The sequence below is a fragment of the Danio aesculapii genome, chromosome 6 (assembly GCF_903798145.1).
Source record: "Danio aesculapii chromosome 6, fDanAes4.1, whole genome shotgun sequence".
Classification (NCBI taxonomy): Eukaryota; Metazoa; Chordata; class Actinopteri; order Cypriniformes; family Danionidae; genus Danio; species Danio aesculapii.
Genome location: NC_079440.1, coordinates 30,664,538 through 30,682,246, shown reverse-complemented (window position 1 = coordinate 30,682,246; position 17,709 = coordinate 30,664,538). Strand labels below are relative to the sequence as shown.

Below are 17,709 nucleotides of genomic sequence, written 5' to 3'. Positions count from 1 at the left end.
GAGTTTTACAGTACTCAACTGGTTTGAGTTCTCTTCATTTATTGAGTTTACTGTGCTCAAATTGCTTCATTTACTCAAATGGATTAAGTTCACAGTACTCATTAGGATTCATTTTTGAACTTAAAAAGTTTGTTGCAATCGGTTTCCTCAAACGGTTTGAGTTACCTTAACTTATCAAGTTTTAAGTGTATGAATGCATATGGTATGCCAACTCCTGGAATTATGCTGACATTTGGTAGTGTGCACCACACATATGCTTGTGAGGAAGGGTATTTCTCAGCAAAGGTTAAGAGCAGAGGAGAGTGCCCTGTCAGAGTTTCTTTAAAGCAGTCTTTTGATTACCATAGCTCCACCCAGTGCTTATCCAGTTACCGGTCCCTTCTCAGCTATTGGATGAGAGTTCCTAATCATGCAAGGTAGTGAATCCCTGGGGGGGGTGGGGCTGGGTCTGAAAGAACTCCTTTGGCAGGCAGAATAGAGGTTTTATTGAGGATATTTCTAAACTAACCATCAGGGACCAAGTCACTGGATTGTAAAAAAAAAAAAAAAAAAAAAAAAAAAATACATAGAGCCGAATCACTCTGCTTCCCCTCCTTTCTCTCTCTCACTCTGTTCATTTCAGCACGGAGCACGGCAGCTCTTGAGCACCCAGCAGCACACAGAATGCAAGGAATCTACCCCCTTGCCTTAGACCAACAGCCCAAGTACCAGGGCTGAGAGAAGATCTGAGAGGATTGAAAGGTTGGGATTAGAAACCAAAAGAGAAAGATTTACAGAATTTCACAGGGAAAAGAAACACAAGGAGAGGATCATTGGTTGAACATTTGCCACTGGAGTTAGAGTTGTCTTGTTGCCCTCTCTGAGTGTCCGGGACTCTACTCCTCTCCTCTCCATCCCTGTGCCGACAAGGTCATGGGGAGGCTGAGGAGACCGGTGCTCTCCATGTGCACACTGCTTATATTGCTTCATGGCGTAGAGCCGGCTGTACCCCTGGTGGAGTTCTACCCATTTGGCCTGGATGAGGGTGACTCTCAGACTATTGAGCAAGATGATGGGGGATCAGGACTGGTAGCCATATCAGCGGCTTTCCCTTTTTTTGGAGAACGGCACACTGGACTCTATGTAAGTACAGATTGTATGTTTATGTGTGTCTGAACGTTGTGCAGGAGAATTGGGTCTTTCATTCAGTAGAATTGTCAATTTGTCTTTGAGAGAAATACAACCAGGTCTCAGTCAGAGATTGGAAAAGGAGCCTCTGCACCACAAAGTTTTTCCATGTCACATTTGGCCCCACAGACTGCCTAAACAATTGGATGGTTTTTAGAGTCATGACAGTACATTGTTGCTTGGACAAACTGTGGTTTGAGGCAGTGAGGGGAAGAGAAGACACTAAAATGACTGTCATGAGGGAGAAACTTGAGTGCTGACAGGTCTTAGTGTTTGTATTATAGTTGCATCATGCTTTTGCTTGAGAAAGCAAGGCTATGATCTGTGTCCTGTATGCTTCTCAGCCTCAGTGCAGGGAAAGCTCCATCTTTGTAAATCAACACCATCTTTTTTAATGCACCATCCCAGTCATTCTGACTCCCGAAATATGATGTTCCACCCAGAGCACACATCTTTACTATCATCTTTCTATCCCTAACAACTTGCTCAGCCTGGCTGAGGTACCACGGCAACAGAGGCTATGTTTCCACAAGTGGACTGGATACAAGCGGACTGATGAATGAGATCACATGCCCAATGCAGCGAACGAGTGACAGAGCAGACATGCCAAACAATTATTCTCCCTCCCTCCCAGCCACTACATGTCATTCAAACAACTGTGCCCTTACATCTTTGAGGGGTAATATTGTATTTCCCATTTTAAAGTCATGAAGTCACATAGATTCATGTACTGGCAATGCAACTTGCTGAAATAGTGAAAGGATGTCTACAGAACTTAGTTTAACTTGTGATGCATCTGCGTGTCACCCTGAGTGGTATCTCATATCTCAGAGTGCAATGTAAATATTAATGTGAATTGGAGACAAGATAAGACCTGCTGCAAATAGCAGTGAAGATTTAAAAAAAGATTAGCTCGATGTGGTAGAGCAGAAGAGGACGGAAGGTACAGTGATGGGTGGTAACTACAGGAAGGGTGCACTGAGTACAAACTGGGAGGTAACTGCAGGTCAATCAGAATATGATTAGCAAGTCACCGGTGCATTGAGGCATGCGACAGCAATAAAATTGCGGTCATGATTTCTGAAGTGCACTAGAGCTGCTTGAATAGAATCAATTACACTTCAGCTTTATTGCATGCTAAAGCCACATGTTGATCTCATCCACAAGAGAGCAGCTTTTGAACAGGTGAGATTTCAGAGAGTACACAAGGGCAGATCCTCATGGATAATTTCTTCCGGTAGGGCATTCCAAGCCTTTGGGCCTTGCAAAAACAGAAAAGCTCTTGAACCAAACAATTTGAGGTGGTTCTTGAGAGTTGTCTCAGTGTATTACTGTAAGAACTTCCCTAAAGCAAAAAGAGGGATCAGTACTGCCTGCTATTCTGATTTCTCTGTCGACCCCAGTCATCTTCCTAATCTTATTTATTCACTCCATTTTCACAAGAATTTTCATAAACATGTAAGGTAATAATACTGATTTTCAAGCATAGTATTCTTTTATACAATGATATCAAGGATTTGCCTCTTTCTTGTGACACTTTCATATTTCATAGAGCTATTTTTACTGCATTTGAAGCTATGTTTCACTGCTGAACAAAGGATAAGGAAATGTACAATATTTAAAATACTTGAAAAAACAACAGAATTAACACTGTACACTACAGAACAGTGCTTTGTGTATTACATAAATACATATATATGCTCTCTTTTAAATATGCTCGATTATCTACATTTAGAGCGTAATTTTAAAGAATTACAAAAGCAAGTTCTTTGCAATCTAGAACCTTAAAGATTAGTGACCCTTTATCAACCCAGAAGACTTTTCTTGTTGCACAATTCGCTTTTTCACATGTATCTGCCACCTCTCCTCTTGCCTTATTTGTCCTCACCCTTCCTCTTCCTCCCCTTCTTCTTCAGCCTCAGATAACAAATTCAGGGGTCTTCCTGCTGGACCTGTCCAGCTGCTCTATCGAAGACAGGAGAGATCCTTTTAACAGAACCCAGATGCATCTGTAAAGTATCTCAGTGATGCCAAGCAACGCAGACCCTCAATTAACAAACCTCATGAATGGCTGGGATGAAGAGCAGAGTGGCTGAGATCTAAAACTAGACAACATATACTTACACAGCAAATGTAGAACATGGAAATCTTGAAATGATTGTGTATGAAACTGGTGCAAGTTTTGATATGGAACAGAACACCATGACTGATTTTCAGGGACCACAACTTAAGAAACGAACACCTCCCAATATCTACTCGGTATGTGGAGCTATGAAAGGAGATCTGAATAATCAGCCATGGCGTTCCTAAAAATAAATAATTTTTTAATATACACATAATATTAACTTTTTTTAATTTAAAATTGTTCATCTAAGTGTTGAGTCGAGACAAAAAGAGAAAATGGTTGTGACTGAAAGATTTGAGGTTTCACGGCACACTAAGAGCACATCTGCTAAAGCTCATCTTCAGCACTTCAACACTTCATGTTTGCGCAACTATAGAGAGGGAATCTTCAACCTTGAGGGATTTTTCTCTTTATCTTTGTCTCTCCATAACTTTTTGCTCCTCCCCTCCTCCTCCTCCTCTTCACTTAAGTTGGATAAAAATATTAGCAAAGTGTGTGAGTACATATATGTGATATACATATATTTTTATAATCAGGGTAACTTGATGTGTAATGCTTTATGTCAAGATAAGTCGTATGTTATGCCAAGTTTTGAGCTAATATTTTGACTCAATTTAATAGGGGCAGCCACTGAAATTAATTTTTCTAAACTGGGATGAAGTTATTTTTCTTAGAATGCTCTAAATCTTTTGTATATTATTATAAGATATGAATGGCTGCAATGCCATTCAAAAGGTCAATGTTTGGCATTCCTTGGAATGCCAGTCACGATAAAGAAACACATCTCAGCCACACAAGGGCATAGAGCAAGAAGAGTCAAGGTCAGTCCTACAGACACTTCCTCTTCAGCCTTTTCCTCACATTACCAGGAAGAGCAAGTAAATGTTTCTGGGTCAGGACCCAATGTTTTGCTAAGCTGCTCTTTAGGTACCACTTTATGGAGGAATTTGTTTTCCCATAAGTTTTCCAAGGTGAATATTTGTTTTAGTACTAAATTGACTTAGCTCCAAAGTAGGACTATGAAAACTTGTAAAATATCTGGTTAAGAAGAAGAATTAAAATGTATGTGGCACCATGTAGACCCAATAAATAGAGTAATTAATCTAATATACTTAAATGATTTTTTTGACAAATGATTGTTTTAACAATAATGATGAACATTATTAACGTTTTTGATTTCTGATTTTGAGTTTAAATTAGGTTGACGCGGTGGTGCAGTGGGTAGCACGTTTGCCTCACAGCAAGAAGGTGGCCGGTTCGAGCCTAGGCTGGGTCAGTTGCCATTTTTTGTGTGGAGTTTGCATATTCACCCCGTGTTTGTGTGGGTTTCCTACGATTGCTCCGGTTTCCCCCACAGTTCAAAGACATGTGGTACAAGTAAATTGGGTATGCTAAAATTGACTGTAGTGTATGAGTGTGTGTAAATGAGTGTGTATGGATGTTTCCCAGTGATGGGTTGCAGCTGGAAGGGCATCCGCTGTGTAATAACATATGCTGGATAAGTTGGTGGTTCAACCCCAGATTAATAAAGGGACTAAGCCGAAAAGAAAATGAATGAATGAATGAGTTTAAATTACTCCATCATATTTTATACTTTAGCTGTAAATGGATGACAAACAGGATATTTCTCTACACCTCATCCAGATGCTAAAAAGATCAGACCAAATGCTAGAACATACTGTAAGGCAACACCATAGAATAACACCTGATCTATTGCTTTGTGAGTTTTTCACTCCTAATTCATAAGCACGATAAGCTACTTCAATTTGCTACATATACACTCTGTTGCTACTACTTCTCCAGTGGTTGCACTGGTCAAAACACTGCCTTCCTTAATGACTATACAACTCTCTATTCCCAGTTTGCTGGATATATCATTAGCATACAATAGTTTAGTACTGCAAGTGTTTTGGTCATCTGTGAAACATTTGCTCTAAATCACATTTTGGTTCCTGTCAAGTGTTTGTATCTGTCAGTGAACTGTGCCTGCACTTTCCATCCCTCCATCATTTCCATCCCTCCTGCCTCTCTCACTTTGTCTTTTTTTAATTCTCCTGATGTTGCAGGGCTCCTCTCAATGACCCCAGAGTTGTGGCCCAGCAGGCTTCACTCTGTTTCTCCATGTTAACCACACTCTTGCCACAGCACGTTGATGCAGAAAGGGGAAGACTGCGGTCGGCCAATTAACCAAGCACCCGAGTCAGGCCAAACAAAACTTCCTCTACTGTTTTTACAGCAAAGGCCTCCGAATTATGGTTTCCATACGCATGGGGAGGGGAGAAGAAAGGCCGTGTGTCTGACATCGCCTTTGTTGCTGGTGCAGCTTCCAGGACTGGGTAGAGATGAATGAAAGGAAGGGACAGGACAGCTGCCATTTGGGACCAAACATTTGGAAAAGCGAGTGATTGCTGGAGATGCAAACTGACCAGCAAATTTTAGGCACTCTTTCTTATTGCATTTCTGTGATAAAAAGAAAGGATTGATGGTATTTCTATGGTAAATATTAGAGAACAGAGTAGATGACTCACAAGCTATGTTTCCATCCACCTGTTTTTATGTGCATTTTAGAATATCACTTAAAAAGTTGCTTAAGGGAAACACCAAAATGCGCATTTTGAAAATGAGCATAAAAATTGTATGTGCACAACTGAGTAACAGTTTATTCGATAAATACATGCATATAAACTACACTCACCGGCCACTTTAATAGGTTCACCTGTCCAACTGCTTGTTAATGCAAATTTCTAATCAGCCAATCACATGGCAGCAACTCGATGCATTTTCGGCATGTAGACATGGTCAAGACGTTCCTCAAACTGAGCATCAGAATGGGGAAGAAAGGTGATTTAACTGAATTTGAACGTGGCGTGCTTGTTGGTGCCAGACGGGCTGGTCTGAGTATTTTAGAAACTTTTGATCTACTGGGATTTTCACGCACAACCATCTCTAGGGTTTACAGAGAATGGTCAGAAAAAGAGAAAATATCCAGTGAGTGGCAGTTCTGTGGGCGCAAATGCCTTGTTGATGCCAGAGGTCAGAGGAGAATGGCTAGACTGGTTCGAGCTGATAAAAAAGCCACAGTAACTCAAACAACCACTCGTTACAACTGAGGTATGCAGAAGAGCATCTCTGAACACACAACATGTCCAACCTTGAGGTGGATGGGCTACAGCAGTAGAAGACCACACCGGGTGCCACTCCTGTTAGCTAAGAACAGGAAACTGAGGCTACAATTCACACAAGCCAAAATTGGATAATGGAAGAGTCTCGATTTCTGCTGCGACATTCAGATTGTAGGGTCAGAATTTGGTGTCAACAACATGAAAGCACGGATCCATCCTGACTTGTATCAACAGTTCAGGCTGGTGGTGGTGGGGGATATTAACTTGGCATACTTTGGGCCCATTAGTAGCAATTGAGCATCGTGTCAATGCCACAGCCTACCTGAGTATTGTTGCTGACCATGTCTATCCCTTTATGACCACAGTATACCCATCTTCTGATAGTTAGTTCCAGCAGGATAACGCACCATGTCATAAAGTGTGAATCATCTCAGACTGGTTTCTTGAACATGACAATGAGTTCACTGTACTCAAATGATTTCCAAAGTCACCAGATCTCAATCCAATAGAGTGCCTTTGGGATATGGTGGAACGAGAGATTCGCATCATGGATGTGCAGCCGACAAATCTGCAGCAACTGCGTGATCTTATCATGTCAATATAGACCAAAATCTTTGGGGAATATTTCCAGTACATTGTTGAATCTATGCCACAAAGGATTAAGGCAGTTCTGGTCGGTCAAAAAGGGGTCCAACTCGGTACTAGTAAGGTGTACCAAATAAAGTGGTGAGTTTATGATGCAAATGCATTAATTCCAGTATGTACATCAAAATAATAATGTGATTTTGTTTTAACAGATCATGTTTAACAAAAATGGCCATAATGGGAAAAATTGCATTAATGGACTAACCAGCAAACCGACCACATTTCAAACCATCTGAAATGTTGTTTTGGTCATTCTAAAATCCCTTAGCCAAAGTCCATCATCAAAGTGGTTTGAGAGGCTGCACTCCCAAAGATCATTTCAGTGCCTTCCAAAGCCACCCAACATTCATTGCATTTTGTCTTCTGAGACACAAATCATTTATTAAATAAGAAAAAGGCCCACAGTAGTTTTTCCTTCAGCAGCAAGTTACATTATTATTTTTGATATTTGGTGCCAGATTATCAGCAAGTGATGATTTTGTTCTCTTTGACTCATTGGGTGAAAATGGAGCTTTGTTTACAAAAGTTTTCTGCAGTATTCCAGTTTTGAGCATCAACCTAATTCACATCTTTGGATGGAAACGTAGCTACTGTTCAGTAAGGATTTCAAATCATTAGAGAACTACTGAGGAGAGTTTTGTGACTTCCTCACTTTTTCGCTGGTATAGTTTCACAAAAACACCAACTTATCTTTTTAGTAAGATTGCATGCATACTCATATCAATTTAGCAACAGAGTGAATCTGCGAATGCTTTACGTTTTCTTCAGTGTCAGCCTGGCTAGATATTCAAACAGAAATAGACTCAATCAACAGAGCAAAACCAGTGGTCAGCAAAGCAAGTGCCGGGCTCTGTGGTTACTTTAGAGGCAGTTATAAGGACCTCACCCTCTAAAACCACTTCTAGTGGACAGGAGCCAGGGCAGGTGTGTCAAAGTGTGTCTGTGTGTCTGAACAGTGATCTGGTTTTCTCAGCTGCAAGACGTAGATGTCTGGCAGAACAAGGCAGCTGTCTGTTCCCTTATGGGGAAAGGATACATCTGCCACAGGGCCTGACCTTACTCTTTTATCCTACAATGCTACTGCTCACTCTCAAGTGTCAACACACTACTGGACACCTCATCTCTGCTTATCCCCAGTCAGCATGATTCATACATCACAGCCATCAGATTACTGTTCCAGGCCCTTTTGCAATATATCCTCTAAATGTCACTATAAGAAAACTGATTTTCTGATGGGTTAAATTCTACTTGAAATGTCCTTAAAATATTCTGTTCAAAATCAAGTTATCTTAGTCTGTGATGTCTTGTCTCTGCAGTACTATTAAGGGAACCAACCAAGCCTCTGTTGTCAGGTATATTATAGTACAGAAAGACTTTCATGGAGATGAAATATGCTATTTATGCAACTCAGAAAATGAATGTCCAAACATGCAGATCATGGTGTGGTAAAGCTTAAGCAATGGAATCCAGGAATGAGTGCCAGAAAGGTAAGCTGCAAGCTTTGTGTGCAGACTCTGCTAACCCCGAGCACGTACATGTTCTTCTGTTCTTTGACATCTAGGTCAACAACAATGGCCTGGTGTCTTTCTTGAGGGAGGTGTCCCAGTTCACCCCTGTGGCATTCCCTATTGCTGGAGACCGCAGAGTAGTGGCTCCATTCTGGGCTGATGTAGACAACCGGCGAGCAGGGAAAGTCTTCTATCGTGAGAGCAAAGATCCTGCTATCCTGAGAAGAGCTACTGCAGATAGTAATCGTTACTTTCCGGAGTTCCCAACATTTGTGACCACATGGGTGCTAATTGCTACCTGGCATCAAGTCACATTTTTTGGCGGCAGCTCAATAACTCCGGTACAAAGTCAATGACACTTAAACATATAAAACCAACCCAGCATTTGTATTATTATTAGTTTTCTTGTAATAGGCCTGTGTTTTCTGTAATTCTGTGATATAACACACAGTTTCTCTACTCTAAGCCTCAAGGTCCACTGTGTAGAAGTTTAAAACCAATCTTGATCAAAATTTAAAAAAATCATTATAGTGGATCTTGAGAGCCTGAGTGGAAAAAAACTAATCTAACTAGTAAAATAATAATTCCAATAATAAATATGCAGGCTAGTTGTGGCAAATGACTTGCTTTGTGTTTTGTTCTAAAGGTCAATACATTTCAAGTAGTTCTCATCACAGATGGTGAGCTCTCCTTCACCATCTTCCAGTACCACAATATTACCTGGACAACAGGAATGCATGCTACCAGTGGTGGAGACCTAGCTGGCTTAGGGGGCATAGCTGCACAGGTAAGGTCTTTGCCATTACTTTTCGATTTTGCCACTTTGCATTCAAGTCTTAAATTATATGACTAAAAATGCAATGTGAAAGAAACAACTCTGAGAGAACTCTCCTCCACTTCCACTCTCTTCCTAGGCAGGTTTTAATGCTGGTGATGGGAAGCGCTATTTCAACATTCCAGGCTCCCGAACAGATGATATTGTTGAAATTGAAACCACTACAAATGTGGGCTATCCTGGTCGTTGGGTCTTTCGTATTGATGATTCTCATGTTCAAGTGGGTGGCTGCAATGACTCAGGTATGCCACCAGAGGGAAAAAAAGAATAGCCAGTCAACCCAACAAATTAGAAAATATTTTGGAGAATACATACATTTCTATTGTCCTCTTCAGCTTCAGTCTGTGCCAATTTAAGGCCCTGTCGAAATGGTGGACGTTGCATTGATGACTGCATCACTGGAAATCCCTCTTTCACTTGTTCGTGTTTGGCTGGATTCACTGGACGCAGATGCCAGATAGGTAAACCAATGATGAAATCCTTCCATCCCCCACAACCTGTATCATCCTTTGTATTCTTCCTTGCCAGGAAAGAAAAAGTCAGCTTGTAAAAGCAGAATTCCACCCTGTAAGCCAGTGGGACAACCCAAGGGAGAGAATTTCCCCTGGTCACATCTGTATGCAATACACATACAGTAGAGTCTGTCCAATGTTTTGCAGTGGTCAAATCATTACCTTTTTCTCCACCCCTTACACTTTAGGATTCCCTCTTGTTTTCATTCCTGTGCGCAAGTCTAATAAGTGACATCATATTTGTTGTTACTTTGTGTTTTGATAGAGGTTGATGAGTGCTCCTCATACCCCTGTCAGAATGGAGGCACATGTGTGGACAAGATTAACCATTTCATCTGCCTGTGCCCAGTGGGATTCATAGGGGCAACTTGCGAGACAGGTAAATTCCAGATTCATCAATTATCTGACTTTCTGCATATTGCATGATGAGTTAACAAAATGAAAACTTTCTTCTTCTCAAAAACTTGTCCAATGAGGTCTAAAATAGCTAGTGAAAATGATGTGAATTTTGAACTCGGTAAGCTCTTCATTTTATGCTGTGGACTCTTTCCTCCCTGACTTTGTCCTCCCCCCCTCCCTGAGCACTCTGTTGGCTTCAGCCTCTTTCTCGTTCCCACAGTCCAGCCTGCAGAGATGTATCAAACCTCTAATACCTTTCACAGCCAGAAGTGCATAGTTTTAGAGTGAGGGGAACGGTGTGGAGGATATATTAATCAGCTGAATAAATATCCAGTGTGTGTCTATGTGTACATGTGTGTCTCTGTGTTTATTGCCTGCAGACATAGACGAGTGCCAGGAGACCCCATGTCTCAATGGAGCACAGTGCATACAGGGTGTCGGCAACTTCACCTGCATATGCCAAGCAGGTTACACTGGGTTCCTATGCGAGTCAGGTGAGTACGGATCTTGGGAGTGTCACAGAAAGGCCATGGCTTTCCTTAGGGAACATTTCCTTTTTTCCACATTAGGCTTGCACTTATTCATTTGACAGATGGTGTTATCTAGACCGAAGACTGCAATAGCACAATACTTTTAAAGGACAGCTAGTAAATGGAATTATTTTATCAGGTACTTTGATTTCTTTCCCTGTTTTCATTTTGGGTCAGGTTTTATGTTCCGAATATTGAAAGTGCTCTGAGCAGACCTTGATATGATTTTTTAGGAAAAAGCACTGACATGATTCCCCTGGTTAACAAATTGGGCTTCCCACAGTGGAGTTTACTGATGAAATACAAACCCAGTTGGGAAGTTCTTTGAAAACTAATCTGCTTGACTTTGTTTATCTTGAACGCTTGTTTCTATTGTTTCTACACAAGACCAGAGTGATGTTAATACTAGACACCTGATTAAAGAAACAATACACCTGCACAAATATTAAAATATCAATATAGTCAAAGCCAAGCTTTTCCAAGGCCTGACTTTTTCAAAGTTCGTGCACTAACCAATGAATCTTGTGTTTTTGAATACAGACATCAATGAATGCATGTCAATGCCATGTTTGAATGGAGGTGTGTGTGAAGACCTGGTAAATAACTACACCTGCACCTGTACAGCAAACTTCACTGGAAGCGAATGTGAGACAGGTGTGCTTTTACTCTCAAGTTCAGCCAACCATCTCACTTTATAAATGCCAGGCGCAACACATTATCCGGTCTTTGTTTTTGTTTCCATTTGTAAGGCGAAAAATGTTTAATGATAGAATGTGTTTACACAGCCAGCCACCTACTTTCCCCTTTACATTTGGCTTGCTGTAACATTTTCCAAGAAGCTGAAAAAGTTAAACGGATAAGGAGAATGAAACACTATAGGATATCTATGGCTTCAGACCAGATGTCTGAGTACTTCAACTAATTCCTTTGTTAAAAAAGTCAAGTTATCAGTTTTATTTTGGCCCTTTAGGTCAACAAAGTGGCTTGAACTTTAAATTGGGGTTTCGATTTGGTTCAGTTTTTATGGGTTTACCTTTATTTTACAGATATCACTTAATTAAACTTTAGTTAATGATTAGATTGTGTTAATGTAGTAATACCTCCACAACATACTAATTAAGTATTTTTCCCCATAAAACAGAGTTGGTTGTTGCTGATGCTGCAACTCAGACAGGTAAGTGGTAAATGTTCTTCAAGCTTCAACTAGGCTGAATCACTTAACTCATAAAATACCACTCGTATGTATTACTTCATAAACAGAATCCTGTGTTGGAGAGATTTGTGACAAACATCAAATCTGCGAGTACACTGCCTCTGGAAATTACAGCTGCACCTGCACGCCTGGATACTATGGTGACAACTGTGAAGGTAAGTAGTCTCAAGTTTTAATGCAAAGGAGATGCTTTCCTCAAGTCACTGGGCAGGAACATGGCACAGAAAAGAACAAGACAGACATCACGATCCCACAGGAATTTGAAGCACTGCCTGAGGAAGATTATGTAGCCGTGATGGATGAGCATAATTATCCAAACCTACAAAACCTCACCAGGTTTACTGCTCAGACCTTGCAGCAAGTCGCTTGATGTTGTAAATAATTGCTTTATGGCACTTTTTACTACTTTACCAACAAGAGGAAGGACTCTTGTCTAGACTTTAAAGGGCCTCTGTTTTATGAGACAGTGCTAATGCTTGGAATTCACTTCCCTGCAACAAAGCCAATGAAACTTGTTGAAATGTTCTGACATCCAACTACAAATCTCAAACGTTTTCGGTTATGAACATGATATGAGGGACAATATCCTTATTTCCTGCTTTCTCTCATTTAGTCAGTTTACAGGGTTTGAGCCCAATTTGCAAGATAATAATTTGCTGACAGATCAGGCTGTGATCTGAGGAAAATCAGCAGGTGATTGGCACTCTGCAATCTTTGTGTAAACTAAATGTACTTAACGACACATCAGAGAGGTTTGCTGACACATCACTGACACCTCGCAAATATTTAGCATGTCATATATCTGGACTGGTCAGCCCAAACATTACGTGAGATCAGTTGTAGTGATGAGCTACAGCCAGTGAGACAGCAAGTCAACCCATGATGATTGATTCATGTTATCCACAGAGCACTTACACATACACTGGAGTGTTTAAAAGCCAGATATACGAGTGATCAGCAGATAGATCAGCTGATAGACACAAGCACTGCAGATACTGCACTTCAGAGAGCTAGCTGGCTGCGTGTCTGTGATGTAGGTCATCATTAAGCAGCCATTTGCTCTTTCTGGTAGTTCCGCCATGAATATTCACAGTCAAATGCTGTAAAGTGAAATATCAAAAAAATCATAAGCTATCCATTATTCATTCATTCATTCATTGTCTTTTCGGCTTAGTCCCCTTATTAATCAGGGGTCGCCACAGCGGAATGAACCGCAAACTTATCGAGCATATGTTTTACACAGCAGATGCCCTTCCAGCCGCAACTTAACACCGGGAAACACCATGCACTCTTGCATTCACACACATACACTACGGCCAATTTAGCTAATTCAATTCACCTATAGCGCATGTCTTTGGACTGTGGGGGAAACCGGAGCACCCGGAGGAAACCCACGTGACCACAGGGAGAACATGCAAACTCCACACAGAAATGCCTACTGACCCAGCCGGGGGTCAAACGAGCCACTTTTTTGCTGTGAGGCGATCGTGCTACCCACTGCGCCACCATGACGCCGTTATCACCATTATAAAAAACTAGATTTATTATACACTATAAACAGACAGGTCTATAAATATTGGGACATTGACACAATTCTAACATTTTTGGCTCTATACACCAACACAATGCATTTGAAACGAAATCAACTTATTTGAATCTTAACTCATGTGCCGTTATTCAATAACAATAGATGAATTGCCCCAAATGTAGACCTGATATGTTTTTGCCAGCCTGATCTTACGAGGAAACATAACTATATTACATTTGTTTTTGTTTTTTTCAGTTTAGAGGCTAATTTGTACAAATTCATACGAGTTCAGCTGTACAAAAATGTATGATTTTAAAAAAGAGTCATGGCATCCAATCCCGCCCCTAAACTCATTGGGGATGAGCAAATTTTACGAATGAGATCATACAAATTCATACGAATTAGCCACTAAATCAAAAAATCAGGAATTGCAGTGAGATTGTGTTGGTTTTTGGTAATTTTAAATGTTTTTTTAAGAATTGTCCAGACTTTTATTTACTGAGTGTGAATAAAAGAAATTGGTAAATATAGGCTATGTGTGATACAACATATAAAAAAATATATATTAGAAAATATATTAGAAAAAAGGTTTGATACATCTGTAAAAAAGTAAAATATTCTCATTTTAAATGTTCCTAAAATCTGTGTAATTTAGATTTTTAGCACCCCATCTAAAGTGTTAAGCCCCACATTAGCACCCCAACATCAAAAAAATCCTGGAATCGCCACTGATTACGTAATGTAACATGAACACCACAACAACTAGAGACTGACGATCAAGTCATATACTGTATGAACACAGCAATCAGCCGACCCTTAAAACTGTGTAGTGTGAATTTGGCCTAAATATCCCCAGATTTAAGTATACATTTTGAGCTACAGCGAATCCATCCTACTATTCCCCCTGGAGCTGAAATAACAATCTGCGCTTATATAGACTCTCTTAAATCTCCAAAATACCTTCCTGCCTGGCTCACTTGGAATGTGCAGCGGAAAAAGTAATGCAGTCCTTTCAAAAAGAGAAGGTAGAAGCTCACAGGCAGAACCCAGGAGTGTCTAATAGGGCACAGAGATCAAAGACACCGACCTTAAAGACAATGAATAAAAATGGCTCCAGCAAATTAACAACCTATTAATTGCCCTTAGGGTCATACAGGTCGAATTTAAAATGTTATCAGATAAATAACAACATCATGTAAGGACTTCAAAAGGAAATAATTTTTAACAGAGATATAGTTACTTGATTGATCCACAATTATTACAGGGTGAGGAAAGCAAAGAGTTATCATACAGAAAAGCTGAACACTGACTTAAGAGTCATTCAGCACACCATGAACTGTGTGGGAAACGTGGGAAATACTGACCCAGGAAATAAGTTTATAATGGACAACAGTACAATAAACACCACCACAGCACACTATGCTAAACTAAAGAAACCCACAATATTCCCACACATGCCTGTGATGAATTTACACTTTGTGCCAATTTGACTGAAGTGAAGAAAGAGCCACATATTTTAGATTGGTTAGTGTTTACTTATTCAGAAAGTTGAAAACTATGCTGATCTCCTGCCAAAGGCTTCTCTTCATCTGTCTCTCTCTTTGCTTTTAAATCCCTTACAGAGGAGTGTCCCTGTCAGAACGGAGGTATTTGTGTTGATGTGAATGGCACATGTGACTGTCCTACAGGCTTCACTGGACTCTACTGTCAGTTTGGTATGTATTAACTCCAAACAAATACAGAAAATACTTTTTAAAGATTTTATCCATTTGTCAAGATTTTAAAGGCAGAAGAAATGAGAGATTATTTTAATAAAAGCCATACAACGCATGTACCATAATGATTTTAGCCAAAGCTAATTCGCAGCACTAGAAGGGCTTTTATAAATTACCATAAACAAAAACTACAAGTGGTACATAATAATAAAAAAAATTTCAAGATTTTGTCTTTTTAAAAATTATTAAAATTCACAATGGATTTTAAGTAGTCCGACAATGAATTCAAATATTTGCCACCTTTAACTGAACTCTTTGGGCTCTATTTTAATGATCTAGGCACAAAGTCTAAAGTGCATGGCACAAAAGCATTAAGGGCGTGTCTGAATCCACTTTTGCTATTTTAAGGATGAAAAAATACGATTTGCGCTGCATGGTCTAACAGGGTCATGCTTGTTCTCTTAATGAGTTCTGGGTGTGTTTTGAGCATAATGTGCATTAAACCAATCAGAGTCTCATCTTCCATTCCCTTTAAGAGTCAGTTGCGTCACGCCATGGCGCATTTGTTAATTACATGGCGGACTTTGTAAGAGGAAAAACTGAATGCTTCACTAGGGAGAAAACAGTTGAAAAAGACCATCTGCAGTGTGAGGATAAAGAACGAGCCTCCTCTATTTGGACTCTTTACTTTCTCTCTATTTTACTTTTACTCTTTACTTTACTCCTTTACTTTCGTGGATAAGGAAACGGTGTTGTACGCCCTCCTCTGAAGACATTCATTAGCCTAAATATTTAATTTCGTTTGTTAACTGCAAAGATTTGTTTCATAACTATTTCTAAATTCAGTTCTAATTTCCAGCAACTGAATAAATTTTATTTATTTAAAAAAGTTATTTTCAAACACACGTCCTGTTAGTGTGCCCCATAATGATGCATACGTCTCCAAAACCCAACAGGTGGACAAATCTAAACTTGTTTTTATTAAAACAAATATAAATATGCATATAATAAATAACACAGCTAGTAACATTAATAATAATAATATTAATAATAATAATATTATACAATTGCAAATTGTCATGAGCAACTGAAAAAAGCCCCCCGACATGAAGAAGGCATGGAGGCAGCAGTTTTTGTATTTATGTAGTAAATAATAATTTTGTCAACTTTTTTCATATGTAAAGATATTTGTGTATTGCTCTACATCCTGTGTGTATTAAGCAATGTGTCAGCGTACCCACATAGGCGCATAACTAACTCGCTCTGCGCTGGACTTTAGACGAGCTTTTAGTTGGTCAATGGCGCAGTCTATTTCAGTTCCTCAAAATAACTAAGCGCCAACAATGCACCTTAACACACCTCCTTTACAGAGTGACACACCCATGGGTCCACAAATTGGAGCAAATGGTTTTGCTGTTTAAACAACGTGGTGCAAAACCATGAAAATTAGGATTGCACTGGTCTGAAAATAGCAACAAATCGCGCCATACATATCTTGCGTCTTATTGCACCAGGTGTATGATAGGGCCCTTTAACTTTGCCAGTCCTTAACTGAAAATTGCATGACAATTCACAGTAGTTGCACTTGTGTGGATCTTCTATTTTAAGCACAGATTGCTATTAGCTTACTATTGAATGGTCTGTTATTAAATCACACTAAATAATGTGTTTCTGGAAATTCTCCACATTGTGAAATAATTGTTTGGCCTGATGACGGAAAATCAGAAAGCCATAGATTACATTTCATCATAAAAATAAGTTATGTCAAAAGTACTTCTAAATATTTATAAAACAACTAATTCCTGTGAATTAATATTTCACTCTTTAGAGGTAACACAAACACCCTGCAGTAACAACAGGCCATGTCCAGATGGAGGTCCATGTTTGGAATATGGTGGCACATACCTTTGCACCTGCCAAACCGGTGCTGAATTTGATCACAAGGATTTCTACCCCTATGGTAAGACCCTTGGAGAGCATTGAAGCCATGTGCTGAGAATGGGCTCCATGACAAATGAACTAACTCTGTGCCAGGATGGCAAATGTCCTCAAAGCAATAAAGGCAAAATGTTATGAGCAAATGAGAAAAGAAAGATTTATTTGTATGTTGACATAATGGTAAGCTAAAGTTTCAAGTTGGCTACTAAAATACACAGAGGATCTATGCCATGCTGTGCATTTAAATGAAATCATTCTAACACATGCAAATAAAAGTTACTAGTGAGTGGTAAAAATGATCACCCGCTGTGGGGGAACGTGGTGAAGCTGGTGTGTGTTTTTCAGTACAGCCCCAATCAGCCTGCGACTCCTCACCGTGTCAGAATGGAGGGTATTGCTATGAAAGAGATGGAGACTACATCTGCGAGTGCAAACACGGCTACAGAGGCAAGCATTGCGAAAGAGGTATGCT

The 17,709-nt window shown here is 39.9% G+C and overlaps 1 protein-coding gene across 2 annotated transcripts in view; it reads left to right on the top strand.

Moving 5' to 3' along the window:
• Positions 1 to 585: 585 nt before the first annotated feature.
• Positions 586 to 17,709, top strand: part of sned1 (sushi, nidogen and EGF-like domains 1) — a 61,069-nt gene continuing 43,945 nt past the window's right edge. The window contains exons 1-13 of one of the 2 annotated variants that reach the window (XM_056459949.1): positions 586 to 1,122; positions 8,621 to 8,908; positions 9,214 to 9,354; positions 9,482 to 9,644; positions 9,738 to 9,863; positions 10,180 to 10,293; positions 10,694 to 10,807; positions 11,384 to 11,497; positions 11,985 to 12,017; positions 12,104 to 12,211; positions 15,207 to 15,299; positions 17,128 to 17,259; positions 17,583 to 17,702. In XM_056459949.1, the coding sequence (XP_056315924.1) occupies positions 913 to 1,122; positions 8,621 to 8,908; positions 9,214 to 9,354; positions 9,482 to 9,644; positions 9,738 to 9,863; positions 10,180 to 10,293; positions 10,694 to 10,807; positions 11,384 to 11,497; positions 11,985 to 12,017; positions 12,104 to 12,211; positions 15,207 to 15,299; positions 17,128 to 17,259; positions 17,583 to 17,702 (1,756 nt within the window). In that variant the 5' untranslated portion in view covers positions 586 to 912. The remainder of the gene's footprint in view (positions 1,123 to 8,620; positions 8,909 to 9,213; positions 9,355 to 9,481; positions 9,645 to 9,737; positions 9,864 to 10,179; positions 10,294 to 10,693; positions 10,808 to 11,383; positions 11,498 to 11,984; positions 12,018 to 12,103; positions 12,212 to 15,206; positions 15,300 to 17,127; positions 17,260 to 17,582; positions 17,703 to 17,709) is intronic. The other variant, XM_056459948.1, reaches the window with a different exon arrangement.